This window comes from Ambystoma mexicanum, chromosome 11 (assembly GCF_040938575.1).
Source record: "Ambystoma mexicanum isolate Mex_15411 chromosome 11, UKY_AmexF1_1, whole genome shotgun sequence".
Classification (NCBI taxonomy): Eukaryota; Metazoa; Chordata; class Amphibia; order Caudata; family Ambystomatidae; genus Ambystoma; species Ambystoma mexicanum.
In genome coordinates, this window is record NC_090934.1 from 943,522,613 (window position 1) to 943,543,440 (window position 20,828).

General features: G+C 44.9%; 1 protein-coding gene across 1 annotated transcript in view; it reads right to left on the reverse strand.

Annotated features, from left to right (window-relative positions):
- The window catches only part of LOC138505078 (mucin-5B-like), a 2,064,041-nt gene that overhangs the window by 1,840,009 nt on the left and 203,204 nt on the right, over nucleotides 1-20,828 (reverse strand). The window contains exon 7 of the mRNA XM_069625397.1: nucleotides 727-831. Coding sequence (XP_069481498.1) covers nucleotides 727-831 — 105 coding nt within the window. The remainder of the gene's footprint in view (nucleotides 1-726; nucleotides 832-20,828) is intronic.

The following is a 20,828-nucleotide window of genomic DNA, read 5'->3' on the forward strand; positions in this document are numbered from 1 at the left end:
GAAAGGCTTCATAAATAAGATGCTCTCCACCTTCATGTGTGCATTCCATGTTTACATGCACTATGCAGAATAATAGGGAACTGAATTTGCTAATGCTTGTCTTATCGTGTTCTCTGTTAGGGGTACAAAGCACATTGTTATACTGACAGGCCTCATTTTAAGTATGACGATCAAGGCAAAAGCAAGCAGCATATGAACTGCCTCCTTTTCTTAAAATGCAGCCAGATATGAGTTGAGATTAAGTTGAATGTTTTCCGTTCAGTGTACATAACAAGTAAGGCATGGAACAAATATGGGTCCAACAAGCCAGACAGTACCTTCTTCATACATCATATGATAAATATTCCATGAAATCTCTACTCAAAATTAGTAGGTGTTTCAAAAATAGGAGTTATTTAAACAACACATATTTGTCGTTACCACCACACGCATTAGGAAACCCATGTGCTCTTAGTATGAATGAGTAGCACTATGTTTGTGGTGAATGAGAGACTATATACTATATAGTTTTTCTATCTGCACTTTATGGATGTGTGAAGGCCTTTACGCAGGACTGTGCTTTGTAAGATGGATACATGAATGCAGGCAATTTCACAATTTAAATCAGAGAGAAGGAAGTTCAAAGTTGATGAGAAAGGGTAGGCAGGGATAAAACACCTGTAGTTAAAGGTTAAAGAGCGGACATCTGAGAAAGCAGGCACACTCTTTAGGTTTTGATCTTCTTACCTTGCTAGCATAGCGCAGGATGACACGTTTCATGTCAGTGCCGCTGCCACCGTCATCATTCGGCTGTAGGTCAGCATCAACAAAAAATGGGCTTTTTTTGCAAAGCTGAAAAAACAAGAGAGCAAATTGTGTATTTATCAAAACAGGTTCCTTGTACTGAAGGATTGCAGGCTAGAAATCACAACCACAGCCATGGTCTGATTAGCAGGGCTGCATGACATGAAAGCTAATATAAGGAAATACATTCAAAAGATTCTTGCACTTCAGGACTTGGTAAGAATTAGTTACTTACCTGTAACATTAGTACTCCAGTATTGGTATCTTTCTTTGACGGATATGCTGTGCTTCAAATACTTCTCCGTCGGCAAGATAAAATAATCTTTGGAATGAATCAATGGCACAGCATAGTAAGAATAATGTTTTAAAAAGCACCTTATCCACCTCACTTCAGTCCCTTTCCTCCAGAGCAATTAGGACAAAAGGATTAAGCTCTGCCCATGGAAGTGATCTTCATCTTCCTTTAAACATACACTTGCACTTCATGTATGTAACTACTTCTTCTCCAGCATTGGGTATTCAGAACAGAGCAATAAGAAAGAAGGGATTCAGAGAGAGAGGCTGATCGCCACTTACTGAAAGTGATATTGCGGAGCTTCCTGTACCACTGATGTTTTCATGCTTAAAAACCACACTGAGGCTGAAATGCATCGGGAAAGTATGGAGCGGTCTGCATGTCGCAGACCTTCAGATATCCGGTATGCAACACCACAGCATTTAAAGCCACACTCTGCTTCCCATCGGATTGAGAGCCACAGGGTCCTGGCTCAGCGTCCCTGCAGTCAGACGCCAAAGGTTATGGCATATGCTACAACGCAAGGAGTGGGCCCTTGCAAGGTGATTGGCTGGACTGTGTGACGGGTCAGAAGAACGATGCAGACTCTTTATGGGCCTTTTTTTAACAAGGTGTATTAAATAATTAGGGTCAAACCTAACTATTCCTATGGCTATAGGGTATTCCATACCTAAAGGAATAACTAAAGGTGTTCGTCAGTCATCCTTTCCAACGTCCAAAAAGAATATGTCCATGTCCAAAAACTAACTCTATCTGACGATATCACTATTACAAACAAAATAAAGGGGCAGGAGAATGACTCCCTTCTCCTGCTCAGTGCTTCTAGCGCTTGTCTTCTCAATATGTATTTTTTCAATAGTTCTTGGTAAGTCTTTCGATCAGTTCATTCAATTCTTTCCTCATGGTTCTATATGTAGTCTTCACTTTAGATGTGATTTTACTTTGATTCAGATTGATTTATCATAAAGACCGCTTTGGTGTTCAGCTCTTCATATTATTTCTTTCTTAGGTCCGACTCTTCTGCTTGGGACACAGGTCTTATCTTTCTTTCTTTCCAGGACAAAGAGTTATTCACTTTATCATTTCCTCCTTCCGGTATCTGTGTGTCTTTCTGTTTCTAATCCAAAACACTTAAGTTCCTTAATGCTGATGTTAAGCTTTTCTCACTCTCCTTCAACTCCCTTTTTGGGATCGTTATTTTACCTTTCCTTGTATTTACAGTTCGGTTTTAACAAGGATATCACATTTCCATTATCCTCCCCTCCAGGGATCACTATTGCTCTGTTTCTAAGACTGTCACAGTTGACCTTCAACAAGGATATTCCACTATACCACTTCCATTCAACTCTCCTTCAGACAGTGGTATAGCTCTACTCATTGGGCCTCATTATGAGATTCGTGGTAATGGAAAAACGATGCTGGTAAGGGAATAAAGGCACTGCATACCGCTCCGGCCTATTACGAGCAGACAACCCGGTATTAGCGCCACCGCTGAGACCGTGCACCTCCGTACTGGCATGCGTGCGGGCACGCAGCCCTTGGGGCCGGCAATACATGGATGCTGCTAACAGGAGGACATCACAAGCAACACGGACATGCATCTACCGGCATCCCGAAGGCGGTAATAATGGATACCGCAATGCCGGCATCACCGGCATCGCAGATCACCCGCTAATAGCAATGTGCTGTGTTCCCAGCTGCCACACGTGCACACAATCAGTACAGGTGGAGGCAATGGTGTCTGGCCCAGCACAAAAAGAGCACACCCACACACCACACCCCTTCCCACACCAAAATGATTCCACTTGTTGCGATATTGGGGCTGAAGGACATGCTAGCATTGCTACACCATTAGCAACAACAGGCACTACAGAGGAGAAGGAGGGGGAGACAGGCCCAGCAAGTTACACCAGTGCAGCCATTGGTACCACGCAGGCAGCTTCCAATCCCTCGCATCAGAGCCAGTCCTTATAACTTAACCCCTGAGCAGATCCACACCCTGTACCGCCTGGACCGGGACACCATCACCACCATTGTGGACATGATACACACAACATTGTCAGCCTGATTGAAATACGCACCACCATCCCCCCTCTGCTGAAGGCAGTCTCTGTGCTCCACTTCCTGGCCACAGGAACCTACCAGCACACAGTGGGTCAGATGCATGACATATCACAACCTTTATTTTCACGCATGCTGAACCAAGTGCTGGATGCCCTCCTGAAGCACTCAAGCAACTACATATCTCTACCACGGACTGCCCGGGTGATCTTTGACACCAAAATTGGCTTCCATGCACTGGCAGGCATGCCCAATTGGATCGGTGCCCTCAACTGCACCCATGTGGAATTGGGCGTCTCACATGCCATGGAGGTGGTGTACCGCAATCGTAAGCTATACCACTCCGTCAATGTGCAGATGGTATGTGACTCCAGCAAGTTCCTCACACCTTGTTGTGCCCGATATCCCGGATCAACTCATGATGCAATGGTCCGGCGGAACTCCATGATACCACTCTACTTGGAGCGACATGGTGGACAACGTGCCTGGCTGCTTGGTAAGTTGCATGACAGGCACATGGCAGTGTAATGGGGTGTGGGGAGATGCACACACCACCCGGGTGTGATTGGGGTGGTGACTGGACAATGCCCATACTGCAAAACACTGTGCCCAAAGCATCCCAAACTGAACATGACACCTAAACATTATACAAATGATGGAAGCTGCACACCAATGGCAACATGCCAGACTTGCAACCAGCCCACATCCCTCAACACGTCCACTACACATCATCAGACCGTACCCTCTGTAACACAATGCAGTAACATGCTGTGAGTATGCACAATGTAAAAGACTGCATCAAAACACAACACAGGACATGCATCCATGAGCGTGCACAAATAAATCCCACCAAGGGAATACACTGATTGTCAGTGGGAAACCACCCCTGTAATGCTGCATGTCAACATGGGAATATTAAGCCATGCCTGCCACATCCATGGACAGGGTGTCGTCCTAGGGAACACATACCTCGCCCTGGCCCTGTCCCTCATTGCCACTCAGGGGTGCTGTGGGAGCAGCCTCCCCTACGGAGCTGTTTGCAGCAGACAGTGTCCCATCTGGCACTGGCTCGGGATCAGTGGATTCCACCACTTTCACCACTGTTGGTTTAGCAGCAGTTCTTTGCCACCCCTTTGTCTTGCCATCCAGTGTTGCCTTTGCCTTGGGTGGCTGTTGTTGCTTGGCTAGGCCCCTGGATGTGGATGGAATGTTGCTGTCCTCCCTGCCCCTGGCTTTTTTGGTTGGTATCGTTGCCTGTGCAGCTGTGTCCTCTGCATCGCTGTCGGAATCTGAGACTGTGGGGGACCGAGAGAGGGACGGCATCAGTGATGGTTGTACATGCATCAGGCACAGATTGGTATTAGTGCAGTTGTACGCATGTGATGATTTGCTGTCTTGGAGTTGTGACATACAGGGTGCTTTCTACATGGGGGGGTTATTCAGGCATACGTCTGGTTCACACATGTGTTAGGTGTTGTATGATGTGTGGCATGCCTGTCTGTTGTGGACTGTGTGCAGTGTGACACATGCTGCTGGGGACAGCTTCTAGGCATGGATGTGTCCATGTGTGTGTGATGGGCCATGCACTGGCTTATGTCACTGTCACAATTGTGGCTCATCATCATACTTTGCATTACAGTGGTTTGTGTGGACCCTCACCTCCATCAGGCGATGACTGAACTTCTCGCTCCATGTCCCCCACTCCCTCAATGGCCTCCATGCCTATTGTGTTGGCACAAGTCTCCTCCCCTCCCATCGTGTGAGCTTTATGGGGCAGTTGGACACACCGCCCTTTAGCCAGACCCTGGCTCCGATTTGCAGATAGGATATTGCGCATACGGAGGCGTAGGTCGTCCCACCTTTTATTTTAACATCTTTCACGGGGCGGGGTATGGTGCCGACCACACTGACCTTTTGTGCCACTTCCTCCCATGTTTCATTTTTCTTTAGCTGGGCAGGTCGCCTGAGGTCTGAGGCAAAGACCACATCTCCATTCTCAGCCAAAGTGTCTGCCAGCATATTTAACTCGTCCCCTGAGAAGCGCAACTTTTGCTGGCGGGATGCACCTTTTTTAATAGTCTTAGGCATAGTGCTGGTGATGTAGCAGAAGATGTGGCTAGTGGTGTGTGGCTCCAGGTCCTGTGTCTCGAGGATTGCAATGGATTGTGTTTTTCAAGATGGCCACCGTTGCATTTCCCGTTCCTGCGCGATGATGTTACTTCCGGTTCCGGTATTGCCAGGACCAGTACTTAGGGGTGGACGAAGGTGGAGGAATTGTTAGCGCTTCGCATGATGCCTCTATTGGAGTTTTTAGGGTAATTTGTGGAATGCCGGTACAGATGATACTGGAATGCCACTACGCACATGTACGAATTCTCGTAATCAGCCGCTATTAGCAGCGTCAGTGCTAGCCGGACGCGGTATTGCCTCCATGCCGGTAAACTTTGGTTTTTACAGCGAATCTCGTAATGAGGCCCATTGTCTTATCACAGTTCCAAGTCAATAGGTTTATCTTCAGGTTTTTTTTCATTAGTACAGAGATGAGTTGTTAGCGGTGTATAACACTTGTTTGTGATCTTCCCTTGTCTCCCTTGTTCCCTGTCACCTTCGGTCTCACCAGGAAACATTTTCGGGGCTCTTACGATTAAGCTGACTTCCTCGATGTCTTGCATATGCTCGTCGCTCCTCCACTCATTTATTCAAAGTCTCAACGGGGAGCCGATCTGTCTGTTGCAGCTTCCTTGTGGTTGTATCGGCGTAGTTGCGCGGGCCGGCTGCCGACCATGATTCTCTCGCAGTCACGCCACCACCAATTCTCGAGCCCATTCAACTCGTACCTCCTCTCGTTTATGCTGGCTACTCAGCCTCCTGCAGCTCCGCCTCTTCCCAGGTTCACATTACCAGGGGACCTCCCCTGCTTGGAAATACCTTCCTCTCTCGCTGCTGGTCTCCCTTTTTCACCTCATACTTAACAAGTGTTCCTCTTTCAATCCACTCATCATTGTGGATTGGTCACTTTTTCTTAAAGAGACAGTTTCTCTTTCTTTTGAATAATAGCATCAGTTATCTTCTTCTTCAGCCCAGTCCTGATAGTTGACATGGTTTGACAGACCTATATATGGCATTATGTTTACTGGTGAAGGGAGTTCCTCACAGGAACGGGGATACTTGACGCCTAAGGGAGAGTCCCTTCCGGGGAGGTCCAACTTGCCTCTACCCGTAGGGAGGGTGTTTTACAGAGCGGGCTCACCTCCCTAATGAGAAGGGTTGAATTCCCTTGATTCATCACATCTCCCAACAAAGTTCTGAATGCCACAAGGTGATCAGTAGTATAAACTTCATCGGTACTGTCTACATAGTATCTCAACACCCAATTTGCTGTGAACATTTGAAAGTGCCACTGAAACCTAACCACAAGGCGGACTTCAAGTTTGTGTCATGGAAAATAGCATTCATGATCACTATTACTTTAGCTCAGTGTGTTGGAGAAATCTATGCTTTTTCACTAGAAATAATTTTTTGATGTATCCGTGGGTAGCTTGATGATGGAGGGTTCAACTGAAAGGAAAGATGACTGTATCATCGATGGTAACCTCTGTCTGTGGACAGCAGTTTGATCATAGAAGGTGGTGTAAAGACCATCAACATTGGTTTATTGGTGGAAGGTGGTCTTTCCACTGACTGCTTTCCTGATGAGTTCTCCTGAATGTGGTAAAAGGCCCATTATAGGTTTGTGTCAACATTCTATGAGAGTTTTATTTAGAGGGCTTTAGGGTGGAAAAGGCTCAGAGGATGAAAAAGCATCCATGGAAGACTTATCAGAGGTATCTGCAAGTGTCAGGACTTGACCATTCACCCTTTTTCCTTCTATGCCCTCAGAGCCAGTCTCCTCTTTTATGAACTTCTCCTTAGTTCTGTCTCTGGAAACTGCAGCTTGGATTGTTCTAATAGACCCAACCCCCGCAACCCCAAAGTGGGGATGAAACCCTTGCTTAAGTACATCAAAAAAGCTTCTGTGCCTGCCTTTGAAGATTTTATTGGAGTGTCCCTTACCGTTTTTGCAATCCTCTCCTTTATATGGCAGTGTTCCCATGCTTACCCCTGTCCTTGTAGAGGGTCTTAATAGTGGCAATATTTTGGAGCTCGCTCCAAAAGGAAATACAAACAACAGAAGATCACCTAAAGATTCAGAACATTGTTAAAAACATAGTTCTTTAACTCACCTAGCTATATAGGAAACATTATTGAGGGGAAACCGCCAGCAAATCACAATAGAAACACCAAAAACAACTGAAATCTAATTAACCAAAACAGGGCCAAGCAAAGAAATAAGGAATTCTACCGCAAATCACCACAGAATAATATTAATTCGAGGGATCAGCATAACCTCTCACAAAAGGACTCGGGCGACTCCCCACTAACCCTCCAAAAAAATCTTTAATACTCTGCATACTCATCCTCAAACACTGAAATAATCACACAAATGCCTCCACCCCAGATAAAAAAAACTTAACCCACCACAAACTCCACACACTCCACAACACCCAACAGGAAACTAAACCAATCACACACAAATCACCCCATACACGCTCATGCAGCAAACACCACATAACTTCTACCAATTAAAAACAAACCAGCACACAGTGACTGTTTTTTCCAAACTGAAACTACTAACAGCACATCAAAGCTCTCTTGTGCTTTTCCCTCTCAATCCCACTAACTAAGCCCTCCCAACCGTCCTTCCTTTTCATATCCACCAGAGCACCTGGATACCAGGAAAATAGCAGTGGTGCGCAGGATAAATCACAATAACATAACCTCATAACCCTGGTTTTCCCTGTCCTACCTTCAGATTATGAATTGCTATAAGGTGTGAATTCTGTGCCAGAGGAGGGAGTGAAGGGAAAGCGTGCAGCAAGTGACAGCATATGGCAACAGAAGAAAAGAAAAGATTGCTGTGCTTCTCTAACTAATGTTATGTTATGTTTAGTGGTATTTGTATTGTGCCTACTGCCATTGGTATGGCCTAGAAGCGCTGTGTGGATGAGCGCACTTTGGAAGACCGTGGTCTGTGTTGAAAAGTAATGAAACAAGTGGTAAAATGTGTGTGTGCATTTATTGCCAAATCGAAGGCAGGTAGAGAATAGCTAAGTCTCCAGCAGCAGCCCATATTGCAAAGGCGTGAGGACAGGTGCTGTGGCAAAGGGTCAAGCTATGTGAACATCGGGACTAAATGTTACATGGAATTCAGTTGTATTATATGGATCGTAGCGCTCATGGGTCAAGGGTGATGTATGTTTAGGGCAAGGTATTAATCAAATTGTGTGTATCTCAAGGTTATTGTGCCATGTGAACTACTGGACTGAATTTTCCGTGGGACTCAGCTGTGTTTTATGGAATGCAGCATAAGAGGGTCTGGTGAAGAAGGACTGAACAGTCCGGGAGGTAAAATGCGAGTAAGGCAAAAATAACGGTGGCAAGAGTCACATAGCAACACTATCATGGGAGCATTGTGGGAGGCAGAATACAAGTGTGGCAAAATATAACAGTGGCGAGATTCAAAGTAACAAACAAACCTACACGGAACGCTCTGGGTGGCAAAATGCAAGTGTGGAAAATATAGCAGCTGCGACATTCAATGTAGCAAACCTACATTGTGAACAGTGTCAGAGGTAAAACGCAAGTGCAGCAAAAAATAACAGTGTCAAGATTCAAAGTAGCATACCTACATGGAACACTAAGAGGCAAAGTGCAAGTGTGTCAAAATATAACAGTGGCGAGGCTGACAGTAGCAAACCCACATGGAACGCTCTGGCAGGTAAAATGCAAATGTGGCAAAACAAAACAGTGGCAAGATTCAAAGTAGCACATCAATATGGAACGCTGTGGGAGGCAAAATGCAAGTGTGGCAAAATATTACAGTACAAAGTAGCAGACTTATGTGGAACATTCTGGGGCAAAATGGAAGTGTGGCAAAATATAACAGTTGCGAGATTCAAAGTAGCAAACCTACAATCCGACATGGGACACTCTGGAAGGGAAAATGCAAGTGTGGCAAAATATAACAGTGGTGAGATTCAAAGTAGCAAGCCTACATGGAACGCTCTGGGGCAAAATGCAAGTGTGGCAAAATATACCAGTAGCAAAATTCAAAGTAGCAAACCTACGCGGAACGCTCTGGGAGGCAAACTGCAAGTGTAGCAAAATATACCAGTTGCAAGATTTTAAGTAGCAAACCTACATGGAAAGCTCTGGGAGGCAAAATGCAAGTGTGGCAAAATAAAACATTAGAGAGATTCAAAGTAGCAAATCGACATGGGACGCTCTGGGAGGCAAAATACAAGTGTGGCAAAATATTACAGTAGTGAGATTCAAAGTAGCAGACCTACGTGGAATGCTCTGGGGCAAAATGCAAGTGTGGCAAAATATAACAGTGGTGAGAATTAAAGTAGCAAACCTAAATGGAACACTAAGGGATGCAAAATGCAAGTGTGGCAACATATACCAGTTGCGAGATTTAACATAGCAAACCTACATTGTGAACACTGCCAGAGGTAAGATGCAACTTTGGCAAAATATAACAGTGGCGAGATTCAAAGTAAGTAGCAAACCTACATGGAATACTCTGAGAGGCAAAATGCAAGTGTGGCAAAATATAACAATGGCGAGAATTAAAGTAGCAAACCTACATGGAAAACTCTGGGAGGCAAAATGCATGAGTGTGTGACACAGACTCTTGTTAGACATTATTAGATTAATATTTATTAAAGAAAAGGATAATACCTATCTTTCTGAATTGTATGGGGTATTCCCTACCTAACAAACCTGTTAAGGTGCTCATCAGTGAATGTCTTCAATGACTCTGTCCATTGTTCACACTAACCCTAACTGACCATGCCACTAACTTAACAACTATAGGCAGGTGAATTAATCCCTTCTCCTGGGTTTTAGAGTCTTGCAAGTTTGCTGTTCGCTAACTGATTTTCAAATCGTCTCTCGATAATTCTTTATTCAGGTCATACAGCTCCCTTAATTCTTTGTTACTTTTTTGTTACTTCCCCACGTGGCTATTTTCTTGGTTTTCTTTGTATCGCTTTTCCTTTCTTAGTGATTTCTGTTAGTGTGTTATTTTCCTCAATGGCCCTCTTACTAAAAGTATTTTTTTTCTGTTTTCCCCGGGTAAGGTTAGCCAACCTTTCTGAGTTTCTCTCTTGAGGTTTATTTCTCTTCTATTTACTTCCGGACATTTAGTCTCTGCCTTGTAAGTATATATATATATATTCATTCTTACATCCTTATCTTCAGGATTTCCTTTTAAAGTCATGTTCTCTTTATGAATAACACTTTACTTTACTGGTATGAGCATGATTAATCTTATAATGATTATCATCCAATTCTCTGACTTCCAGGATTATACTCTCAATGTTTTGACAGATAAGTGTAGGAATAGTTTCATAACAATTCCATGCTCCTTCTATTGATTTCCCTGGTATATTCCTGTTATCTTGATTGTGACGAGTATAAGTACTCTGATAACGATTCTCTTTTACTCCTCTTGTTTTCCATGTTATTTTCTGGTCACATTGACTGTGATGAGTATTAATACTCTTATAATGACTCTCAATTACTTTTCTAATTCTTACTGTGATATTCTTGTTTTCTTGACTGTGAGAGTAAGCACACTTTTATAATGATTCTCATTCACTTCTCTTGTTATATTCTTGTTATATTGACTAGGACGAGTATAAGCAATTTTATAATGATAGCCATTCACACACCCGGGTCTCCCGCTCTCTCTGTTTTCTTACACTTTCGGGGATAATGTCACAGGGATTTCGCTTAGCTCAAATGGGCTTTCTCCCTTGGCCATTTGGTTCCTTTTCCTCTCTCTGTGTCTCGTACCGCGAGTCTTCTTTTCGGTATCTGAGATATTAACATGTTATGCGGTCCCATGTGCATAATGATCTCTGCATAGTTATCGGGATTGCCAGTCCACCGTTGATTCTTTGTGGTTACTCCAGCACTCCTTGTTTCTCTCTTTCCCCAGTGGACTGGATGCTGCGCTTCAGATTCTTCCAATTCGGCTGGGCAGCCGTTTTGTATTTCACAGGTCTCCCGGACTTTCCAGTCTCATCCCCCTTCTGAAATTACGTAGCTGTGGGTCTACCCCAGCATATCTCTGCCTCTCTCTCCTCTGGCCTGTCAGGCCTTTTGTGCCTTTTATTCATCATCCTCGTTTCAGTTAAATACATCTCTTTATTTGAAGAGATATTCAAATTTTCTTGTTTACTGTAATGCATTCTTGTTTTTTCTTCGTACAAGTCCATATAAGGGTATAGTTAAGGAGGTAATGTTAAGAGAATTGTTAGTGAGTTCCTCACAGGAACGGGAGTCATAGTCCCAACAGAGGGAGTCTCTGCCAGTGAAGTCCTGCTTGCCTCTACCCATAGGGAGGGTATTGCGAAGCTGGCTCACCTCCCTCGCCTCACGGGGGTGGGGGGCTCCCCCTTTGGGAGAAGCGATGAATTCCTGTGATTCAACACATTTTGTTTGCCTATTATTTACCTATTGCACTCACAGAATACCATTAGCCTGATCCTTTTCCATGGTAGCATATCTGCCCCTACTAGAAGATGCTCTAGGACAACCAGCATATCGCCTTGGCAGACTTAGGGTAGCCAGACCATAGTGCCAGAAATATCTGACTCAGTGACATCAAAGATAAACTCCTTTCCGAGTTAAAGGTATTTATAAATGTACCACTTCGGTGGACATCTGCCACAGGCACAGCTTTCCACCCACGCACTCTAGAATGCAGCTACAGCTTTGACAAATTCGGTCTCGTTGGTCACTTAACTTTTTGCACTGAAACACTGGTCTTGCCTCAACACCTCTGCCATTATAATACCGCAACAACCTATGACAAATTCGGTCTAGCTGGGTACACAGCAAGTCTCCTGCACTAGCACTCTGTCATGACCACCTTCAGCAATCACTTACGTAGCTGACCTCTTGTGCTGCTTACTGGAGCCTAGCCAGCCCTCCTAAATCCTAATTTCTGCAAAATGAACACACTCATCTTAAATGTTTCCCATAGCTGGGCTTCGTTCCTCGAGGGCGTTCTCATCATAAACATTTTGAGGCCATACAAATGGGAAAAGGCACTATATCAATGACAACTACAATATAATACAATACAATACATACCTTTCCCTTTAATTCAGTGGGTTCCCCTTCTCCATTGATCAGAAAGCGATTTAGGAAGTCCACATTCATTTGTTTTTGCCCCTTTCGATATTCAACTATGAAAATGGTTGTAAATCCAAAAACCACTTCATTATTCTGGCGTTGGTATCCTTCCTTATGCTCATATATGTCAAGGGAGAGTGAATGTAATTAGCCTGAATCTCCTGCCAGTTAAATAATATCTTAGGTGGTTGATGGCTACTTGATGGCCAGAGCTTCCAGTTCAACTATTGCATATGATTATTCCTGGGGAAAAAGATTCCTACTAGCATGGAGTACTGTATGTTCAACGCTGTTGTGTTCTTGTGAGAGTACGGCGCCTAGTCCGGTTTTGGAAGCATCCGTTTGTAGTATAAAGTCTTTATTAAAGTCAGGAATTTTCAAGATAGGCTCATTACAGAGGATATTTTTCAGTCCCGCAAAACTTGCTTAATCTTCCTTATTCAATAAGAGCTTTTGTGGCTAGGCATTCTTCAATTTCTTGGTTAGGTTGGCGGAATAATTAGGTATAAACCTTCCATAATGGCCTGCAAATCTACAAAAAGCCCAGAGATCCCTCCTGGTTTTATGGGGAGATATTTGTTGCACAGCTCTGATCTTGGGTTGGCAAACATAGACCAAACTTTCTGAGCTCACAAGTGATTTTGTATAAATGTGATCAGGCCAACTTTTACTATGCACAACAATGTTGTCCACATAAACTCCACAGATAGCAGAGTACGTTTTCAACATTTTGTCCACAAGGTGCTGAAACGTGGTGGGTGCAACATGTAGACCATTTAGACCAAAAGGCAGGACCTTAAACTGGAACAGGCACTGAAGTGTTGGAAAGGCTCTTTTTTCTCGGTCTGGTGGATTCAATGGGACCTGCAAGTAGCCTTTGGTCGAATCTATAGTTGATCGGTATTTAGCCGAGCCCAGCTTATCAATTAGGTCATCTATCCTCAGCATTGGGTAATCATCAAATATAGATATGGAATTGAGTTTACAGAAATTGATAAAAAATGCCATGTTTGGTCTGGATTTGCTACCAAAACAATGGGGGATGACCATGGCCTTTCAGAATGTTCAATAATGTCAGGTTTAAGCATCTCCTCTACTTCCTTTTTTATTATCTTTCTCTGAGTCTCTGGGTTTATATAAGGCTTTACATTTATGACCTTTCCTGGCAGGGACCTAATAGAATGAAAAAGGTTAGAGCCCCTACCTGCTTGTTCTAGAAAAATGTTGAATCAATAGATCCCTGATGTCGGTCTACTGAGAGGGGGACAAATCTGCTGGGAGGGGGACAGATCGGCGGAAACTAGGTTATTTTTGGTATCTGGGTCTACTAGTTTCTTCTGTCAGCCTCGGCTAACTTACGCAGTATTCTTTTCAGCGTTTGGTTGAAGCGCTCTAATAACCCATCGTTTTGATGGTGATACACTGAGGTTCTTAGTGTTTTAATATGAAGCATTTATTTTACCTCTTTCATTAACCGTGACATAAAAGTGGTACCATAGTCCCTTGGGATCTCTTTTGGAAACTCCACTCTGGAGAGAAAGGGTAATAAATGCTTCATTATTTGTTGCATGGTGTTATTTTGCAGTTGGAAGGCTTCTGGATGAAGAGTGGCGTAGTCCACTATCAATAGGATGAAACTATTTCCCAGCTTGGAGGTTTCAAAGGGGCCTATGACATCCATGGCTATCTCTGAGAATGGTACGTCTCTGAGAATGATACGTCAATCATAGGTAATGGTTGTAAGGGGGGATGAGAACAGGGTTGGTGGTGGTCTTCTGACAGACCTCAAATGTCAGGACGAAGTTCTTTATGTCTGCATAGATCCCAGGCCAATAGAATTTAAGTATTAACTGGCTTTAGGTTTTCCCACACCTTGATGGGCTACGGTTAAATGAGAGTGGGCTAGTTCTAGGACAATCTTTCTGTGACTTTGGGGAATTAATAGTTGGGTATGAGGTATGGCCTCTAAATTGGTATCGCCCTGATATAATAATCCCTTTTTTAAGAAGTATAAGGGACCAGCTTGATTTCTTCGCCCTTCCTTCGTAACTACTTTTGTTAAGGATGGGGTCATTTCTTTGGACAAATGCCAAGTCAGGAAGGGGTTCACCTCTTCTGTTTCCTGGGAGAGTTTGTAATTTCTGGGGATTTGCTTCTCCAAATCCTTGTGAGCCTCTGTCGGTTTCATCTTGACTGATTACTTCTTGGGCTATTGAGAAAAGGGCCTTTTCTAGTATCCCCCGGCTACTTTTTCACCCTCTTTTATAGTATAGGGGTTGTTTCTATGGTTGTGCAGGAGTATTTTAACATCACCTCGATAGTCCGGATCTGTTATGACTGGTTTCCCTGTTTGCATCCTCTTCCCTGAATGCATGGTGAGTGAGGTCATAAATGGAATGTTCTGTGTGTGTGGAATGCTTGGAGAGTTCCATCCAGGCAGTTAGTAGGCATGTAGACTGGGAGTGGGAGCCATTGATCTTCCCCCTCTCTCTCGCTATACTTCATATCTCCTTGATGTACCAAATGCCATCTGATGAACTTGTCCTGATTAAAGCAACTTGATGATCATACCTGCAGACTACCCGAGTATCCTTTTACATGTAAGCATAACAACTGGCGACAAGCTGGTCTTTGTGAGGATCTTGGCGAACCCAAAACACGGCAGGTACCTCTGTGTGTTCCAAAGAGAGAGTGGAGAAATGAGACTGCTGCAGGGGGGTGCAAAAGGAAGCAACAGATTAAAGGAGAGATATTTGCTGTGGAGCCACTATTGCATTTCTTCTTAGTGAAAGCACTTACTGTATTGGGAAAGTCTGATCCAGTGCTGCCGGAGCACATAGTAGTCCTTTGCAGCTGGTCCTGCAGCAGTTGGTTTCGCAGCTCTGCTCTCCATGCTGGCTGAGGTCCTTATGATGACGTCATCATCAGGCTACCGAGTGACATGGTGATTGCTTCGAATGTTGTGTCCAGTGAGTCAACAGCCGGCATTCCTTTGCCTGCTGTTTCGGAGTGTCATGGAAGCATTAGAGGAAAGGTCTGTTGTACGACCAAAGCACGTAATGGTTGTATTCAAGCCTGCTGCCAAAATACTTTGCATTTTTCGGAGTATGAAGGCAGCGTCTCACTGAGTATCCACAACGCGGTCGGAGTCTCATCAAATTGAGCCGGTATTGTTGCAGCTACCATCAAGACGTTTGTGTTTGACACTTTTAATGTTTTCTGGTCCTTGATGCATGCGCTGTTGAGCACCAACGGAGAACTGGAGAAACTGTTTACTGTCAAGCGGCAGGCTGAGCGGCCGTATGTTAGGGAATTGTAAAAAAAAAGGGGGGAATCTTCTGTTTCCTCACTTGAATGAAGTACAACGTGAAGTTTTGATGTGGTACTTTAAAAAAGCCTTCATACTCTGCCTGTGTAACGTGATGTTTATTGCATTAATGCTTCAAGCATTTTATGACATCTGAGAGGATTATTTGGGTGTATCAGTGGTTCAAAGTTGTGAATAGGGTATCTGCAATGTGTTGACATATATGCCATTTGCTTTGAACCTACGTTAGCTCTGTTAACCTTTTATAAGTCTTGCAGGTTTCCAATTTCAACATATGTTTTTTAACATCCATTGACTGTGCTAAAATTAATGCTTTTGAGGAATGACAGTGAGTGAGCAATCCACTAGAGCGAGATTCTATGTCAAGACCGGAGGCTCACATTATGCTTCTCTTTCTTTATTAAACACAGTAAAGAAAGCTCAGCAGCAAGGTATTTTTGTGCACCAAGTGTAACATGAGTAATGCATAGGGAAAAGGTGCACTAAACATACAACATAATAAGTATATCATAACACAGTAACACAATAATGAGTTTCTGAGAAGAGAAAAACTCAATTTCCCAGACTTCCCTAGAGTTCATTTAGGGGTCATTAACATGTGACCCAGTCCTCCAATAGGTACCCAGATCCCTTCATAAACAGTCCTGAACATGATGCAACCTCCTCTTTCTTTGCTGCTCACAGCAAGAGATAAGTGCATTCATGTTCAGTACTATTTATGAAGTATTTGTATAATTTTGTGTGATATTGTTTACATATTGAATCATTTAATTTGATACCATCTTTAAACTAGAGTACATCACTATTGCTGTTTTAAATTGTATATGCACCCGTACTTTGTATTTTTCCTACCCTGTTCCCTCCGACGCCAGCTGCTTCCTGCGGGCGTCAGAGGAAACGATACACGCGGAACTCTCATTCGCGCAGCATCAGCTGATTGTACAAATTGTACCTGCGCCCGTAGCTTTTGTTGTTTCCTTTTCATTTTCTACGACGCTGACTGCTTTTCGCGGGCGTCAGAGGCAACGATACGCACATAACTTTTATTCAGCTTGTCAGCTGTTACTAGTCAGCGAAAGCGGATCACACGAGTGAGCGCGCTCACTTCCTTAGACCCTTCGTGGTCCACCTCAGGCCTTGGGGAAAACAGGCGTGGCCCATTCAAGGCCTGCAGTGCCGCCCGCAACCTGCCAGGGGAGCTCTTGCTCTCCCTGGTCCTTTCCTCGGGATTCCGACGCTCGAGTGCGCATGTCTGTTAATTTTAACGGTCTTTGCTACGCGAGCGCAGGAATCCTGTTTTATACCATCTCCACTTAGTGAATAACGAATTACTGAATATACACTTTAAAAAAAAAGGATAGGAGCAATTTCTCTAATCAAGCTGATCCTCAGGATAATACTACCAAGGACCAAGACCTCTCTTGCCTAAAGAGACACTACAGCTGGAATATTGTTTTACTGGGCTAAGAGCGAAGGCGTTCAAGAAGCCCAGGAGAAAAGAGAAAGAAAAAAAAGTGTGAGTAAGGTGCTTTAAATTTTACCATGGCAGCGCAGTACTCTCCACAATCAGATCAGGCTTGGTCTGAGAGTGAGGGAGATACCTGCTATCTCGATGAGGTGGCAATGGCTAATTACTTGCAAAAGGTGCTGGGATCTTCAGTGGAGACCAGCATAAAAAATGCAGTAACAGATATGCTCCTTCCCATTCAACACCGCCTAGATACTATGGAAGAGCACCTAAGAGGAACCTCCCCTCCTGGGAGGAAGAGAACACAAAAAAGGAAGCACCTTACTGAAGGGAGATGTACCCCGGCTCGCAAGAACAGATGCTCTCCGACCCAATCCCCCCTCCCCCCCCCAGAGCCAGCCGAAAGCTGCCGTATCGGATGCATTCTCCAGGCTAAAGCAAGCCTTTATGAATAGGAAGGTAACTCCTTCCCACGATGAACCCTCTTACCCTGAGGAAGAAAACAGGGGAAATGGACCCTCAAGCCCGGAGGGAGATGGACACGGCACGGAAGACGACCAGAACAGGGGCGTTTACGACGCTGATCACTCCCACTCCTCCTCCTCCTACTTGGATGAATTTCAAATAGAGGGTTCGAAGCCTTGGGGATTGTGGCAGTCCCCATCCCCAAGAAGACAACCGGGAACAAGTCTCCTGGAGAGGGGATGTTCACGCCGGAAGATCTAATACATCCCAGATCCACCGACTGGGAATCGTCTTCCAGGACAGCTAAATATATTTATTCCAGACTGCGCAAGCCTCTCGATAAGGAGGTCAGGATTCCAGATATTGCAGACAAGGTAGCTCCAACACCGGAGCTAGATTCAAAGATGATCACTTGCTTAGGTAAAAATGTGAAAGCCCCGAGAAAAGGCATAGACCGTGCCTGGAAGTCCTGTCAGGACACAGTACTGGACGTGGCGAGTCCACTAGCCAAGATTTCTGACCTAGCGGAAGCAGCCATCAGCTCATCTGACCCCATTGACCCAGTGATCGTCTCTGGTTGGGTTCAACGGGCTATCTGCCTGTTAGGAAATGCTAGTTGTGCTATTTCAACGGAACATCGGAAAGGCATTCTATATAAAATAGACGCCAAACTGAGTGAATCAGCAGACACAGAGTCAAGTCCTACTGCACAAGGTCTGCTTTCAGAGATCCTTTCATGAAGGAAATGGCTAAGTTTGTCGGGAGCTTCACAGCATTGGACAAAGCGCAGGCCTCCATCAAACGAGTCTTTGATTCCAAAATTTTCTCCAGGGCCGGACGAGGTAGAGGTCGCTCCTCTGGCCGCTATTTCTTTGACAAGAGACCTCAACACTCCAGAGGCCAGCATAACGCCTGGCAAGAACGCTCCGACACATTCTTCCCCTCAAGAGGTTGCGGAAGAGGGCGTCCCTGGAGAAGAGCGGCTAGACACCCAGCCCAACAACAATCTGCAGGTCAGTGTACTTGTAGCTTATAGCAGCGCCAGCGCCACAAACACCTATAGGAGGGAGGATAACTATGTTTGTAAAAGCTTGGGATACCTTATCAGGAGATACCTTGGTCAGGGACACAGCTCGCGGTCTGTGCCTAGAGTTTTTCGCGCAACCCATTCAGACCTGTCACCCTACTCCTATAGTAATGTCCCAAACAGATCAAATTGCTTTAGACAGCGAAATACACAGTATGTGCCTCATTCCGAGTTTGGAGGCAGCCATGGTGCTATTAGCACCATGGCTGCCTCCAAACCCGGGTCCGGTCTGGCTGAATGGGGACTTTACCGGGTAATTCCGACCTTGGAGGACCCGGTAAGTCCCCATTCAGTAAACCATTCCCCATTCCCATTTGAGCCCCCATGGGTCTCAATGGGAATAGGGAAGGTGCTAATTACGGGCCCGCAAATAGCAGGCCCGTTATTAGCGCCCTGGTCCCTTAGCGGGACCCGCAATGGACGTGTGGTCAGACCACACGTCCTTTGCGGGTCCCGCTAAGGGACCTCGGAATAGGGTGGTAAGGGTTTACCGGCACCAGCATCCTTACCGGTGCCAGTAAACCCTTCCCGGCCAGCTCGGAATGAGGCCCTATGTCAGAAGCAAGCGATTCTCCCCTGCGTAAGTCAGGGAGGTTTCTTTAGTCCCATATTTCTGGTACGCAGGAAACAAAAGGTGCGTCCAGTAATAAACCTAAAAGCACTCAACAAATTCATCATTTACCGCCATTTTAAAATGAAAGGTATACACATGCTCAGGGATCTCCTGAGACCGAACGATTGGCTCATGCATCTAGACTTTAAAGACGCTTAGATCGCAGTGCCGATTCATGAGGCGCACATAAGTTATCTGAGATTCTCATGGAGAAATCGAGATTGGGAGTTCACAAGTCTGCCTTTCGGGCTCTCTTCAGCGCCTTGGTTTTTTACCAAAATTCTAAGGCCTGTAGTAGCTCATTTAAGAGAACAAGGTGTCCGTCTTATAATTTATCTAGATGACATCATCTTTATGGCCCAGTCGCAAGAACTAGTTCAGAAGCAGACCAGACTAGCCATAGACTTGCTACACAGCCTCGGTTTTCCATAAACTGGGAAAAGTCAGTTCTTCTTTCATCCAAGAACATGGAATTTCTGGGTTTCGTAGTGGACACTCAGAATTCTCCACTCCTTCTCCCATCAGCCAAGATCCACTCCACCAAAAGGGAGATATGCAGACTTTTGCAGAAGAACCAGTTCTCTCTTCGAGAACTAGCAAGAGTGATAGGGTTACTATCTTTCTCCATTCAGGCAATATTTCCCGGCCGCCTGCACTATCAAGAGTTACAAAGATTGAAGGGCCAGCATTTAAGAAACAACCTTTCTTACTCTCAACTCCTGACATTATCACCTCAAACGAGGACAGAGCTCAACTAGTGGCTCACTCGCATGGAAGCCTGGAATGGCAGAGCCATTTTCGGATCCGCCCCAGATATCATCATCGAGTCAGATGCCAGTCACTCTGGTTGGGGAACGAGATGCGGCTACATAGCCACGGGAGGAACTTGGTCTCCTCAGGAGCTGTACCTACATATCAACTGCCCAGAGCTTGTGGCGGGTTCGTTTGCAGTACGCTTGGTTGCCAGAGGCAGAGCGAGTTGCTGTATATTGCTAAAAATGGACAACATTTCCACGGTAAGGAACATCAACCATCATGGTGGCACCAAGTCGAGCCCTCTAGCAGAATTAGCCAAGGATTTGTGGCACTTCTGTCTAGAACATCGAATTTCAGTTACAGCAGAATATCTCCCCGGTCTCACAAATGTGGTAGCGGACTGGTACTCTCGTCACTCCACATATTACAGCGATTGGAGGCTCAACAGAGAAGTCTTCCTCCGCCTCCAGGAGATTTGGGGTCCGATGTCCATAGACCTCTTCGCTTCCAGACTCAATACCCAGCTACCAGTGTTTTACAGCTGGAGGTCGGATCCAGCAGCACTGGCTTTTCTGCAATTCTGCAACAGTGGTCCCAGGGGATACTTTATGCCTTTCCCCGATTCACCATGATAGCAAGGACCCTGACGAAGGCCCGTCAGGAGCATTCGGATCTAGTCCTCATAGCACCGGTCTGAACCTCTCAGACCTGGTATCCAGTTCT